We start from the raw sequence: 16,061 nt of genomic DNA, 5'->3' as shown, positions 1-16,061 counted from the left end.
AGTTCTTCTCCCCTCACATTTGATTTAAGTGACACCACTCCAGCCTAGTTTAGTTTGTTGGTAATACATGGAGTTTCCACTTAGCAAATGCATCAGGGACATACCTACCTTTGGTGCAGCAGGTGCAATGGCACCAGGCACAGAGCATTGAGGGGGCCATTGAACCCTGATAATTCCTGCATTTTACTACCCTGTTGTAGGAAAGTAAATATTTTCGAAGTAGTAAAGGACTCACAAATGGTAGAGTGAGTCTGTAAACACACAAGGGAAACCCACAGATAAAGTGGGATTGTCAGGCTCTACGATTGGTAGGTAAAAAGATTCTCTAATTCAACGTGGTATTTTTTTAGTAGACTCTTTGAGTTAATTTCACAAAGCCATATTATATCCTCAATTGAACTTAGGTGAACAACGGCCATAAATTATTAATTAAAATTAATATTTCGAATTCACAAAACCCCAATTTCCCTAGTGAAAAATGTATTCACATGTAAAGAAACATTTTCCTGTCCCAATCCCACCCAAGATACTGTCAGAGATGTACTTGTGTCAATGGTGTAGCGTCCTACCAGCCTCGGTACTCACCAGTAACCAAGTCATACACAGAGAGTAGTTGCATACATCTTTATTCTGCTGTGTGTAAGTCAGAACTCAACATTCTAAGCTTGTCTTCAACTCATCCTATCAACGCTTATGTCACATGCCTACGGTGTACTGTAGGAACCAAAAGAGTTCCAGTATTTCTTTATTTACACAACACTACAAATGGCAGGAGCAATTACTTCTACTGTGTGAACATCAGGAGAAAACAACCCCAAGATTAGTGGGGGGTTAGAGAAAGAGGTGGCTCCACAAGGAAAAATAGTCTCCTATTGTGGAAAAAATAACGTGCAATTGTTGTTTATCTAATCATGTAAACATGTACACATGGGTAAATGTGTAAAGTATACTTGATATGCATAGATATATCCTGGAAAGCTGTAACTGCTACAGCTTCCATGGAGCAGTCCTAGGGTTATTTTAAATTCAGGGGGCCATATTTATGAGAAATGACGCATCGCTGCGTGAAAGCAGCGATGCGTCACTTCTCAGTGCGCACTTCTGCGTCATGATTGATGCGTCATATTTATAATATGACGCATCATGTCGCAAGGAGTTACAGATACGTCAGTATTTCTGACGTATCTGTAGGCGCAAAAGTGACGCATTGCTGGAGTGTGTCACAAAAGTGACGCAACTCCAGCAATGTGTACTTTCACATGGGCAAGTCCCATGTTGTTAGTGCCTGTGTCAGTCTTACGCCTGCCATGAAGCAGGCGCAAGATTTTGACACATTAGCGGCCAAGAAATGGCGCAGTGAAATCTTATAGATTTCACTGCGTCACTTCCATGACCCTTTCTTACGTCAAAACGCCCCCCTCGCGTACATTATACCTGGCGCAGGTATGATTTGGCGCAGGGCTTTACAAAGTGACACATGTACCTAGATGCGTCACTTTGTAAATATGGCGCAACAAGGCGCATTTTTTACGCCAGTGGTGCGTCACAAAAAGTGACGCACCGGCGGCATAAAATTGACGCACAGCCTCATAAATGGGGCCTCATTTATGAGGCCGTGCGTCACTTTTACGCCGCCGGTATGTCACTTTTTGTGACGCACCAGCAGCGTAAAAAATGTGCCTTGTTGCACCATATTTACAAAGTGACTCATTTAGGTAGATGCATCACTTTGTAAACCCCTGCGCTACATTATACCTACGCCAGGTATAACGTATGCAGGGGGGCATTCTGACGCAAGAAAGGGTCATAGAAGTGACGCAGTGAAATCTATAAGATTTCATTGCACCACTTCTAGGACACAAATGCGTCAATTTCTTACGCCTGCTACACAGCAGGCGTAAGACTTACGCAGACCCTTTCACATGGGGCTTGCCCCATTTGAAAGGCCAAATTGCTGGAGTTGCGTCACTTTTGTGACACACTCCAGCAATGCGTCACTTTTGCGCCATACATATACGTCAGAAATACGGACGTATCTGTAACTCCTTGTGCCATGATGCGTCATACTGTAAATATGACGCATCATTGGTGTCGCAAGGAGGGGGCAGTGAAAAGTGACGCATCACTGTTTTCACGCAGCGATACGTCACTTTTCATAAATGAGGCCCCAAAAATGTGTGATTATACACTAAATGTAGGTGCAAATTTAGATGTGAAGATTTACACATTTTCTCTGTGAATCTGATCCTACGGTTGTATTTGTATGCACAAATACAAATGTATAATTAATTTGCTTTTGTTCCACCTAATAGGAAAACTGTACACAAGATAATCTTTGTCTTTTTTTCAGAGACAAGGAGTCTTTGATCAATCAAATCAAATATACAACCACATTCTTCGAAAAGGTACTGTATTAATTAATTATATTGAATGTTTTCCTATGCCATTGTTTATATAGCGAAAGGGTCATTCATGTTGGGTAAATATTTAACCAACTTCAACTTCGCAGACTTTAAATAATGGTGGTGATTTGACATGCTGGAATGTAATGAAAAAGAATGTTTGATGCCTTTACATTTTGAACAATGTAATCCCTCCTCTGAATATAAGTATATTTGTGCCTCACTCAGGCCAGGCAGTCCTGTTTAATCTGTCTCCTGACAAAATCAGTTGTGTTTGTTGAGTAGAGTTGACTACCTTACATTTTACATTCACTAATGTATTACCTTTTAGGTCGGTTTTGAGATAGCTTTAGTTGTAAAGTGGATCATTAGAAACCTGAAATATGTTGTTTTTTTGGAAGCAAGTTTAATCAAAATTCTTTAAACTATCTTCTGTTCCATCCATTTCTGATGTCTTTCTAAGCCTCTCATGTTCCACACATTGGTTCAAATACATACAGAAACATTAATAATAAAAAAATACTTACCATTGATCTTCATTACTCTGAAACATAGTCCTCCTCATCCCAGTCCTTAATATGGTGAGGAGTCTTGTCTCCTTGTTAAAATTGGAAAATACAATATCAACGCACATCTCAATATATGTACACATAATCATGAACTCGTATCACCATTGTTGAAATCACCCGATATGACCCTTCCCCTCAACCCAGAGTCATAAGTAAGTGGTCAGGCAGGCCCTGCAACCTAAGCCTGAAGCAAATGATGGACAGATCACAGGTGGTGTGACCTGTCACCCTTAGACAAACACGCAAAAAGGAAAACCCGGATTGATCCCACAGATAGGCAGCAACACCACAATGGTCTTAGGAGATGGGCCCCAATAAAACACATTTGACCGTAGGAGCGCTGTTACACCTGGAATCCTTGGCGTGGTTTTCTGCTGTATTTTTGTTTCTCCCTCCTTTATTTTTGATTGTATGCTGGACTTCATTTTTGCTGGTTTAGGCAGTCTGGGCACTTTACCACTGCTGATCAATGCTAAAGTGCAAGTGCTCCCTGTGTAAATAATGATTCTGATTCTTTCTCCAAGATTAGCATATTTGAGATACTCGTAAGACTCTAGTAAAGTGCACTATGTGTGCCCAGGGCCTGTGAATCAAATGCTAATAGTGAGCCTGCTGCACTGGTTTTGCCACCCACAGGAGTATCCCTGTAAACTTGTCTCAGGCCTGCCATTGCAGTGCCTGTGAGTGCAGTTTTAAATTCCCATGTCGACCTGGCAAGTGCACCCATTTGCCAGGCCCTAAACCTTCCAAATTACTACATGTAAGGCACCACTAAGGTAGGCCCAAGGTACCTCCAGGGGCAGGGTACAGTGTATGTGAAAGGTAGGACTTGCAATGGTGTGTTTTGCATGTCCTGGTAGTAAAATACTCCCAACTTCGTTTTGTACTATTGCAAGGACTAGCTCTCCCATAGGCTAGAATTGGAACTGCCTTGCAACATTTTACAAGTGTAACTTTCAATTGGGAACATCTGGAGATTTAGAGTTTGGGCTCTCTGAGCTCAGAATTTAAAAACACAGCGTTTAGTAAAGGTGGTTTTTAAATTGTGTGTTTGAAAATGCCGCTTTTAGAAAGTAAACACAAGTAGATGATGGACGGAGCGCTGAAAATTTTCAGACACTCACCCCAGTCACAGATCTGGGTTGAATCCATTATAGTTCTTTAGCTCACTTCGCCACCCCCAGCAAATACCTAGAGGGAGGAGGGTAGTTGGACTCAGATGAGGAGGACTGTCATTTTTTCATTACCCATCATCTGTCCTCCTTGTTCCTATCTTTAATATGGTAAGGATTTACCACTTATATAGTATTTGCACCAATTTCATATTAATGTTAACAGAAAATAAATATTTTTGATAAAGACAACAATTACTTTATTGCTTATTTAATACTACAGAACCATTGTTTCTGATTGAATTCTTAAATCCAGCCTACATTGCTTGACAAAGGTCTGTGCTGATGCCCACATGGCCTCTCTACGTATATCCAAGAGGGATGCCCCCAACCAAGGTAGCAGAAATGGATCTTGCACATCTTCTCTGAACATTACGAGAATAGGGATAAGATTTCCCTTAAGAGTTCTGTTCCCCCAGTCTCCTGGCGAGCCGAAGTGATGGTATTAGGAAAGCAATCTTTGAAGATAGCCATGTGAGCATAGCTAATTCTAAAGGTTCAAATGGAACCTCCTGAAGTCCCCACAAAACAATCGACAGTTCCCAAGCTGGAATTGGGGAAGGAACCACTGGCTTCCTAAGCCTAAAAAAATTGAAGAGGCGACAAACTAAAGGAAATCCTTAACTAAATCATTAGAATGGGTTTGGAAAGACTTGACTGCAGACCATTGGGCTGATAATGTGGCTGGTGCAAGACCCTTTATCCAAACCTTCCCTTATGAAATCAAGTATCTTATAGGGTTCTAACAATTCAGCTCATGATCCATTACCTAAACACCACCTTTGGAAATAGGCCCATTGTTTATTATAAGATGTTAAGGTAGAAGGCTTTCTTGAAGTCTGAGTGTCTAAAGCTACCTGTCTTGAACATCCTAGTTGCTCTAATTCTACCCTTTCAGTTTCCAAGCCGCTAAATCAAAGGTATCAAAGAGGTGCCAGTGGCAGGATGAGAAACTCAAGGTGAGCTAGAGAAAGAGGGAGATGAGATAGAGGGTATACTGCTGAAATACGCATAAGACGTGGTACACGACAGGGCTGCCCGTCTTCGCCACTATTGTTCGCGCTATATATTGATCCCCTCCTGCGCAAGCTGGAAGGGAATGCTAATATCCCCCCGACAAAATTACATGGTTTTGAATATAAAACACTTGCTTATGCAGACGATGTGGCGGTGGTCACCCCGGAACCAGAGCTAGCCATCATAGAAATAGAACAGGAGGCAGCTGCTTTTGGGATAGTTTCGGGCTATTCATTGAATAAAGGAAAGACGCAAATTATACAAAATAGATGGGTAAACTATCAGGACATAAGAGTAGCTTCTGAAGTTATGTACTTAGGTGTTAAAATTACAGCTGACCTAGATAAGCTAGTAGAAATTAATATGACTCCACTGTTGGCAAAAGTAAAAGCAAATACGGAAAGATTGAATAATCTGCATTTGACCTTGATGGGACGGATTAATGTAATAAAAATGATAACGTTCCCTAAATTTTTGTATTTGTTTAGGTCTATTCCGTTATTTTTTGACAGCATGTGGTTTAATAAATTAGAAGCATTCTTGAACAAATTTATTTGGGCCAAAGGAAAGACAAGGAGAGCCTATAGACACCTAACAGTATCTAGAGAAAAAGGCGGTTGGGGGCGCCAGACTTTAGGCTCTATTACTGGGCTGCTGTATTACAGTACGGTCAGGGGCTGCTAGGTGGGGGAGGCACAGACTATACAGCGGAAGACAACCCAGGATGCACTAATGTCTACACTACATTATTGGGAGAGGGGGCAGTAAAGGGGTTCCTAAATACAATCGACTTCAGTTATTTGAAACATACACGGTTTAAAACATTAAAGGCGGCCTATAGGGTCTGGAAAGGGGTTTCAAAACAATTTGGCTTAGGAAGATATAATAATTATATACGACTATACACAAACTGCTCATTACCAAGGGACATTTTTGGAGATACTACTATGAGGGATTGGCATAACAAGGGTATAGTGAAAATAGGAAATTTGCTCGATAGCCAGGGGAATATGTTACAGTTTGGGGGGCTACAAGCAAAGTTCGGGCTAGAACACCACAGCTTTTACAAATATCTCCAAATCAGAAGCTTCTTAATGCAAAAACAGGGCGGACTGGCGGGGTTGGGTCAATGCAGAGTCATGGATTATATTGAATCAGCTAAAAATTGCACAATAAGACAGCTATACGCGGAATTGAAAGACATTAAAACTGATGAAAGGGGGAAATATGCACAAAAATGGATAGAAAAACTGGGGTCAGGGGTAGAAAGTTTTCAGCTATCTCTGGATCTGGGCAGAACAGTGCTATGCTCAGCTACTTTGCAATCACAACACTTTAAGACTGTGTTCTCACTATATCATACCCCAGCTAGAATCGCCCAGTGGGGTGGAATAACTGGAATAACATGCCCCCACTGTGAATCAAACGAAGCAGACATTGTACACATGTTTTCAAAATGCCCTCAATTGTTCACCCTGAAAAAGGCTATTGAAGAGTTTTTCGAGGAATCACTTAAGGTTAAGATAAAGCTTACAGACGAATTAATTATGCTGGGAGTGGGGGATACGCCAGGTAATTTTCCAGTAGAATTTATGTTTGTCTCAATGGCGGTGTTTCGCATTTGTATAGCAAGAACCTGGCTGGACAAGGTTACCCCCCCGTTCCAAGTATGGATCTCAAGACTTCTTTCTATATATAATCTGGAAAAGGCAATCTATGATAGGAAAGGAAGGAGAGCTAAGTTGTTAGGTAAAAGGATATGGCAGCCCATCACAAACTGGAAAAACAGTAGATTAAACCCAGGATAATTGAGGGATGGTTAATATCTCATTCTCTTTCTTATTTCGCTTCTTGTCTTACTTTGTTACCTATGTTTCCATGCACCAGAATAATAATTGTAAAAAGTGTAATATATGCATAACCACTTGTGAAATTACTGTATGCTGTAACATATACAGGAATATATGGAAAAAAAATTCAAAATGTTTAATAAAAATATTTAAAAAAAAAAAAAAAAGAGAAAGAGGGAGATGAAACCTTGATCGCTATCTGCAGGATCCTAGAGAACCAAGGACTCCTCAGCCAAAAAGGGGCCACCAGAATATCTGTCTGCCTCGTCTCCCAAATCTTCTGAAGCAGCTACGGAGGAGAGAATTCGGAGGAAAGGCAGACAGTATTGTCCTGTGCCATTTGAATTCAGAAGGCCTCCACTGCCAGGGCTTGAGATCAGGGAATACATGTGTAGAATGGAGTGAGCATTGCATTGTTTGTGGATGTGAACTGATCCATCTTGTGCACTATGAATCAAACACAAATCTGAACAAAGTGACACTTTAGGATGTGATAAGTTATTAAGGAGGGTAGACTGCGATTCAAGCCATCCACTTGATATTTTAGGTTGTCCTGGATATAAACTGCCCTTAGATAAACTAGATGTCCCCCCTAAGAAAAGATTTTTGTCAACAGATTGTTGAGCTAGAAGATTTTTGTCCCTCTTGTCAGTTGAGGTAGTATCTGGCTACAAATTGTTGGTTCTCACAAAAAAAATCCCTTACAACTGGACTTTCTGGACTGAATTGCTTTCCAAACTGCAGCTAGTTATCTCCAGTTGGAAGATTGAATCCTCTACAAGATGTATCCCTTACCCTTTATTTCTTGATGTTGAAGAATTGACCTCAGCTCTTCCCAGAGGTTTGCATTTGTTGTTATCAGTAATGGGGCAGGAAGGTCATCATCAAGTTGTCTTCCGTCAACCACCACTGCAGATCCTGGACGATCTGAGGGATGACTGAGACTAAAGCCTCAAAATATTGGGGTGCTTGATCCAAATGGTGCAAAATGTGATTAACAAGAGGTTTTCGATTAAAGTGGGCCCATGAGTGTAGCGACCTGATAATTTGCCCTATTTTGGATTAGTGATGACTAATAGTCCACTGCCATATCAGTATATTACTTTTCCCTTATTTCAGCCTATTTGTAGGTTTGCCTATTGGCTTTGGCATGATTCTGTGCCCTTTTCCCCTTAGTTAGGCCTGAAGGCCCGAAAACCATAGGACAGCCATCTTGTATGGCTGTCTCATCCATTTTAGATAGTTGCCTCTGCTTATGAGACGCTTGCAGAGCAGAGGTGATATTTACAGTTAAGCCTGTTGTGTGCTAGAGGAAAACCGGTTGAGACCGACCCTTATCTAAAGAATGTATTTTGCCCTCTGGTAGAAGACGCAACATGCAGATGGCCACTGCTGATGGCGTGAGAAGCCAGAGGCTGGTACAGGAATTTGGTGGGGGTTGGCCTAAGACTGGAAATTTCCATGAGTAGAGAGCACTCTATATTATCAAAGTGCAGAGAGGCGGAGTGGTCAGAAAGCTTTGGAAGAGAAGAGAACAGTCAGATGGACTTTGAAGTTGCAGAGTGAAGTCAGATGGTCTTTGCTGAAACAGTTGCCATTCAGATGGAAGAGTTGGAGAGTAGTTAAACCAGTGGAGTGAAGTTATCACGTTGGTGATGGTGCAGAAGGAGAGAGCCTTGATTCCCCCCGGGGAGAGAAACAGACAGCAGCCATTGGTGGTGATGCCATGGTGATGGACAGAGTCCTAAGTTCCACCAGAGAAGGACAGAGAGTTGGACCCTTCTTGATAGGGTGAGGTGTTCTTAAAATGTTTCTATTATATCTGCTCACAATTAATAATCACTTTTCTTTCAGCTATGTGTATGCCATGATTCTATATAGAGCATTATTCATGTAGATCTCCACCTGCAGTAATAATTTCCTACTGTATTGCTCATATGTATATCTAACTTTATCTAACTATGCTTTTATTTTCAGGCTCTATGTATATCTATGTGCTGATGATTGCTGCTAATGTTTACTGTGATGTTTAGTTATTTCTTTCTTTTGTCATCCTATTATCATGTAATAAAGAAACCCTTGAGCATATCATTTGTTGGTATTCCTTGTGAGGGAAGGTTGATACCCCTTTTTTTTTTACCAAGTACTTACAGAGGGATGGGTGATTCCCCTCTAATGGGTAATTGTTGATATGGAAGGGAAAGTGCCTCCCATCATGGATGTCTAAATTACATTGCCAGGAGGAGCATGCGTTGTTTACCCTCTTAGATTGGGAGGTGTTGTGACTTGTTGTTATTTGCGAGCTCCTCAGCAATGGTCTTATATGTTGTCAGTGTTTATTCCTTTCTTGGGTAAGTATGGTGAAATGTGGTGTCTTTCTGTAACCTGAGAAAGGGTGGGGTAAGTAATGACCTGGTGACTGACAGAAGCACCAAAACATACGGAGAAACACGTCATTACAATGAGACAACTGCAGTTCAGACAGCCATGAATCTCTGTATCCATATCTAAGTCCTTGTAGGAATGCTCTGACAAGAGAGCAGCAGGCTGTGATTCACTTGTAGATTGACCATCATCTTGTGCAGAAGAAATGCTCAACCTTCTTGAGAATCGAAATTGTCTACTATGGAAGTTACTCACTGAGCCAGAGATAGATTGGATTTAGTCTGATTGACAATCTGTCCAAGCTTTTGAAGAAATCCATGTCCTGCTGAGCCTTAGAAAGGGAGGAGGCACACAAAAGCCAATATCACAGTCTCTCACAACACTCTCATCAACAGACTCTACAGCATAGGCATATGGCCAGGTGCCCTCAAGTGGATCACCTCTTTCCTCACAGGATGCACACAGAGCATCTGGCTGCTTTCCTTTACCTCCACACCAAAAGACTTCATATGTGGCATACCACAAGGATCATCCCTCAGCCCCACCCTGTTCAACATCTACATGATGCCCCTCACAGACGTCATCAGATCCATGGACTCAACATAATCTTCTACGCAGACAAGTCTCAACTGATCCTCTCACACAATGAGGATGCCACCAGTGCCAAAACCAAATGCTGCAATGCCATGACCAATGTAGCCAAATGGATGAAAGAAAAACTACCTCCAACTCAACTCTGACAAGCAGAAGTACTGCTCTTTGGGACACCTCTGCATTTGACCACAGCTGATGGCCTGCAGAACTTGGACCCACACCAACTGACCATGCACACAACCTCTGCATCATCCTCGATATCCAACTGACCATGAAATGACAAGCTAATACATTTGCCTTCTCCTGCTTCCACACACTTCGCATGCTCCGCAGAATCCCATCCAACACCAGAAAGACAGTCATTCAGGCACTTGTCACCAGCCAGCTCAACTACGGCAATGCACTCTGTGCTGGCATCCCCATCCAGCTCCTTAGAAGACTATACAGAATGCTGCTGCCTGACTCATCCAGGACCTTCCCAAATGTACCCTTATCACGCCCCTTCTCAGAGACCTCCACTGGCCCCCCATCCAGGAAAGCTGCTAGTTCAAGATCCTTACGCACACCTACAAAGCCCGCCATGACCTAGGACCTGCCTGCCTCAAATACCAACTGAACTTCCACCAACTCGCCGGACACACACCCCAGTACATACCCAGCACATCTGTGGCACCTGCTGTGGCACCCGCATCTTTTCCACATCGCAGCCAAGACCTGGAATGACATCCCCCTCCATCACTATATCGCTCCCTTGCAGGCAGACTTCAGACATATTTAAGACCTAGCTCTTCAACAGAGACACAGCTCCCAGATATCCCTTGGGGTGATAGAGTGCACTTTACAAATGATGATTGATTGATCAAGATATGGAAATGCAGTTTGCTCTTTCAATTGTAATTCTGGCACCACTGTTGTTAATACCTTTGTGAACCTTCATAGGGGAAACAGCCATTACAACGCAACTTTCGCAACGCACTACCATTAAAACAAAACTTTTACAACGCAGGATCCATTACAATGCATGCCATTACAACGCATGCCATTACAACGCAGATGCTATTACAACGCATGTCATTACAACGTAAGGATGGGTAAGTATTTAATTTAATTTTAACCCCTACACTATCCAACTCTTCCCCTACTATTACACCCCCTGGAGTTAGAATAGTAATTTTAACCCCTACACTATCCAACATTTACACTTCTATTACATTCCCATTAATTAAAATAAAAAAAATACTTACCCATACTTACGTTGTAATGGCATGCATTGTAATGGCATGCGTTGTAATGGATCCTGCATTGTAAAAGTTTTTTGTTGTAATGGTATGCGTTGAGAATGTATGCGTTGTAATGTCATACATTCTTCATAGTGATGTGGCAAAGCCATATGTAAACGTTTCTCGCTGCAATCACATGACACACACTACCAACAACTCCACTGGCTGCCTATCAACAAGAGACTTACCTTCAAGCTCCTCACACATGCCTACAAAGCTATCCACGATGCAGGACCAGAATATCTGAACCATTGCCTCGCCTTCCACACACCCGCCAGACAACTCTGCTTCACCCAACTCGCCCTGGCCTCTTTGCCATGGATCCACAATCCCAGAACCGGAGGAAGATCCTTCTCCTATCTCACCACTAAGACCTAAAACACCCTGCCCCTCCACCTCAGGCAATCCGCTTAGTTGATGCAGTTCAGAAAGGACCCCAAGACCTGGCTCTTCGACTGAACTTCCACACCATGAGCTCTTTGCAGCCCCTCTCCCCATAGCACCTTGAGACCCTCATGGGTGAGTTGCTGTGCTCTACAAACCCCTGATTGATTGATTGATTGATTGAATGATTGATGAAAGGACTTTAAACTGGTAATGATTGCTACCAATGGCAATTCTTAGATACTTCTGTCTGAAAATAAGCGTCCTTTAAAACCGATGTTTCTATGAAATCATTTGCTGATATGATAGCTTGAAGAGTTATTATCTTGAAAGTTTCTACTTTGAGGAACTTGTTGAGATTCTTGAGGTCGAGCATTGGCTGGAAAGACCCATCCTGTTTCAACACCAAAAACAAAATGGAGTAGAAGCATTAAGATTTTTGACTCTGAGGAACCTTTACTACTCCCCTTTGTGCAAAAGATCTTGCACCTCTTAAAGCATTGAATCTCTTTTCACATTTTCGTGTGGTAATGGGGTACATTTAAACCACAAGGCAGGAGGGATTTTCTTAAATTTAATCCGTTATTCTTCCTTTATAATTTAAAAACCCAACAGTCCTGAATCATCTGTGACAATTGAAGAAAAAATATTTTAACATTTGTCCCACCTTCATACAGTTGTTTTTGCACTTCTTGCGACTGGGGCCCGAATTTGACTCCAAAGTCAGCCAGACGACCATGGACCCGGCCACAAAAGGATGCTTACTCTCCCTTTGGTCCTGCAACAACATCCTTTGCAAAAAATAGAAATTCTGCGCCAGTTGGTATTTAAATGGTTTTAGGATTTTTTTCTCCTCTGCTGACTTTTGTACCATATTGTTAAGCTCCTTCTTAAACAACTTTGAGTCCAGAAATGAAAACTTCTGAATAAGAGATCTCTGCTCCACACCCAACTCCCACGCTCTAATCCAAAGAAGTCCTTCCCTTGCTGAATTGACAGCCGACCACAGAGACTCAAATGAAACATCAGATAGAAACTTTGATAAAAGTATATATATATATATTCCAAAGAAAAACTCCGACCACCTCCAGTAACAGCTGGCGAAGAAGGAGACTCAGACCTCGGCAGCGTTTTTTTCAGGCGAGAATTTCTTTATTAATCAGAACCTGCGACGACGCGGTTCGGGCTGTCAAGCCCTTGATATATATATATATATATCATCATCACAAGAAACACACCAGATTTGGAGAGCCACACGCCATGTGTTATATTTATTTCCTGACAGGCAGCCCCACTGACAACCAAAGCAAGTTCATATATTTGTTTCTGCCAGCATTTCCTGACGCATTTTGAGCATCCTCGCGCCCTTGGTCACAGGTGTTGGCCGATGTGTGTAAGCAGCATTCCGCACCTCAATTGCCCATTATTATAGTTTCGCCCCCCTAGGCATGTTGGCATAGTGCATATTGGGATTTGAAGTCTTTTCACAAGGTAAGTCTTAGAGTGAATGCGGCCGCCATCACAACATCAAACTCGATACCACAGGGGGTATCTGTACCTTGTAAAGTTGCAGTAAGGCTGTTCTGACCCTGTGACAGGAAACACAAAGCTCCATTTAGCGTCTGCAATCATTACGCTGGACCCGCTCTTCAGCAGTGGGGCAGCTCAGCGACCTCGGCAGGCCGCAATTAATTCCATCACAAGAAACACACCAGACTTGGAGAGCCACACGCCATGTGTTATATTTATTTCCTGCCAGGCAGCCCCACTGACAACCAATGCAAGTTCAGATATTTGTTTCTGCCAGCATTTCCTGACGCGTTTCGAGCGTCCTAGCGCCCTTGGTCACAGGTGTTGGCCGATGCATGTAAGCAGCATGCCGCACCTCAATTGCCCATTATTATAGTTCTGCCCACCTAGACGTGTCGGCATAGTGCATTTTAGGATGTTAAGTCTTTTCACAAGGTAAGTCTTAGAGTGAATGCGGCCGCCATCACAACATCAAAATCGATACCACAGTGGGTTTCTGTACCTTGTAAAGTTGCAGTAAGGCTGTTCTGACCCTGTGACAGGAAACACAAAGCTCCATTTAGCGTCTGTAATCATCACGCTGGACCGGCTCTTCAGCGGTGGGGCAGCTCCACGACCCCGGCAGGCCGCAATTAATTCCATCACAAGAAACACACCAGACTTGGAGAGCCACACGTCATGTGTTATATTTATTTCCTGCCAGGCAGCCCCAGTGACAACCAAAGCAAGTTCAGATATTTGTTTCTGCCAGCATTTCCTGACGCGTTTCGAGCGTCCTCGCGCCCTTGGTCACAGGTGTTGGCCGATGCATGTAAGCAGCATTCCGCACCTCAATTGTACATTATTATAGTTCCGCCCACCTAGGCGTGTGGGCATAGTGCATATTGGGATTTGATGTCTTTTCACAAGGTAAGTCTTAGAGTGAATGCGGCCGCCATCACAACATCAAAATCGATACCACAGTGGGTTTCTGTACCTTGTAAAGTTACAGTAAGGCTGTTCTGACCCTGTGGCAAGAAACACAAAGCTCCATTTAAGGTCTGTAATCATCACGCTGGACCCGCTCTTAAGCTGGTCAGCATAAAACACATGGCGTGTGGCTCTCCAAGTCTGGTGTGTTTCTTGTGATGATATATATATATATATATATATATGCAAATTCCAACTCTGCTACTTCCAACCTCCACACGGCGGCGGCGAAGAAGGAGACTCAAACCCCGCAGAACTTCTGGCAAGATGTTTTTATTCCTTACAACAACCCACGCAAGACGCGTTTCGGGCCACAGGAGCCCTTGTTCACATGCGGTATTGTATTTCGCCATTTTATTTTTCATATGTTTGTTTGGTAACCACCCACCTTCACCTCTCCATGTCACGTGATGATTATCATGGTAAACAGACTCACTGTGTACGGCAGCTTATGTGAAAGCCCAGTATAAATGTACCTTGTCGGGTGTTTATACATTTTGCCATTAAAACCCACAAATTTAACATACACATTTGTAAAATCCATATGCACGGGTACTTATTACGAATATATAAATAAATATATCATTCATCTTAGTCAATATTACGGGATTAATCCACACAAAATGTATATCTCATTAGTAGCAAGTCTCCATTTCCATTGATAAAACAGCTCATATCTGGATGAATCCAGAATATAACATCAGAGTAAAGTGCATATGTGATAAGCAGAAAAGAAATGAATAAATATTTCAATGTGCAACCTAGTGCCTAATGTGCAAAAAAAGCAAATATAAAGTGTGATACAATATTTACATAAAGACTCATTTTAGAACAATTAAATTGCAAACGTGTAAAAATATTAATAACAGTAAAATTCCACTGAAGGAAAATACTATTAAAAACATATTTTTTTAAAATTGTTTGCTTTAAAACTTCATTATACATAAAACTAGGTCTGAGTTGGGAGAAATTTCATTTTTAGTGGCGACAAATGTTCTTAAACCAATGCACATATACAGTTATTAAAAAAGAAATTCATTTAAGTATCATTATTTTAGTGTGCTGGTCTAGTATTGCCTAACTGAATCATGAAAAACTTCATTCATGCTAATGACCATCGGTGTATGAAAAGTCTAGAATACAGATAAACAACAACGTCCAAACTTGTAAGACATCACAAAAAATTGTGCATGTCTTCCGTGTTGTTTAACCCGTTAGGCCACTTACTATCGAACTCTAGGATGATTTTGGTTTCTAATTGTCTGAGTTGGCGTTCCCTATTACCACCTCTTCGGGATCTTGGGATAGAATGAATCACATAATAGGTGAGACACTTAATATCATTCGCATGGGTTCCTTTAAAGTGTCGTGCCACTGGGTACGCGGGGTCACTGTGGAGAATAGCTCTTATATGCTGCAAAATTCTAACATGCACCTGCAGCTTCGTACTACCACTATAGTTAAGGCCTCAGGTGCATGTCAGAACATATACAGCATATTCAGTTTTGCAGTTATAGTTGCCATGAATTGGAATTAGCGACTCACTAAATGGGGTAGAGTAGTGTGTCATATTGCAGCAAAATTTGCATGCTCTGCACGTTGCACATTTTCTGAAACCTTTCCTTGGTTGCAACCAGGTAGCAGCTTTTCGACTCTCTCTGGGGAATTTTTATCAAGAATAGTTCCCATCGATTTACCCTTTCTGAACGTGATTGTTGGGGTCTCTGCTAACCTGTTGCGGAACACACTGTCAGTCAGCACTATGGGCCAATGTTTGTTGATAATGGCTCTGATTTTGCATTCTTCGCTACAAAATGTTGTAATTAGTCTAGGGGTATCAATATGTTTAGACCCAGAAGTTGGTTCTAGTTCTCTCTCTCATTATTGTCATTTTTGAAGAGACTGTGTC

General features: G+C 42.0%; 1 protein-coding gene across 2 annotated transcripts in view; it reads left to right on the top strand.

Annotated features, from left to right (window-relative positions):
• CCDC171 (coiled-coil domain containing 171) overlaps nucleotides 1–16,061 on the top strand; it is a 2,807,212-nt gene that overhangs the window by 2,348,423 nt on the left and 442,728 nt on the right. For both annotated transcript variants that reach the window (XM_078675985.1, XM_078675986.1), the window contains one exon: nucleotides 2,351–2,405. In XM_078675985.1, coding sequence (XP_078532111.1) covers nucleotides 2,351–2,405 — 55 coding nt within the window. The remainder of the gene's footprint in view (nucleotides 1–2,350; nucleotides 2,406–16,061) is intronic.

The sequence above is a fragment of the Lissotriton helveticus genome, chromosome 2_1, assembly GCF_964261635.1.
Source record: "Lissotriton helveticus chromosome 2_1, aLisHel1.1, whole genome shotgun sequence".
Lineage (NCBI taxonomy): Eukaryota > Metazoa > Chordata > Amphibia > Caudata > Salamandridae > Lissotriton > Lissotriton helveticus.
This window is presented reverse-complemented; position numbering and strand designations above follow the sequence as displayed.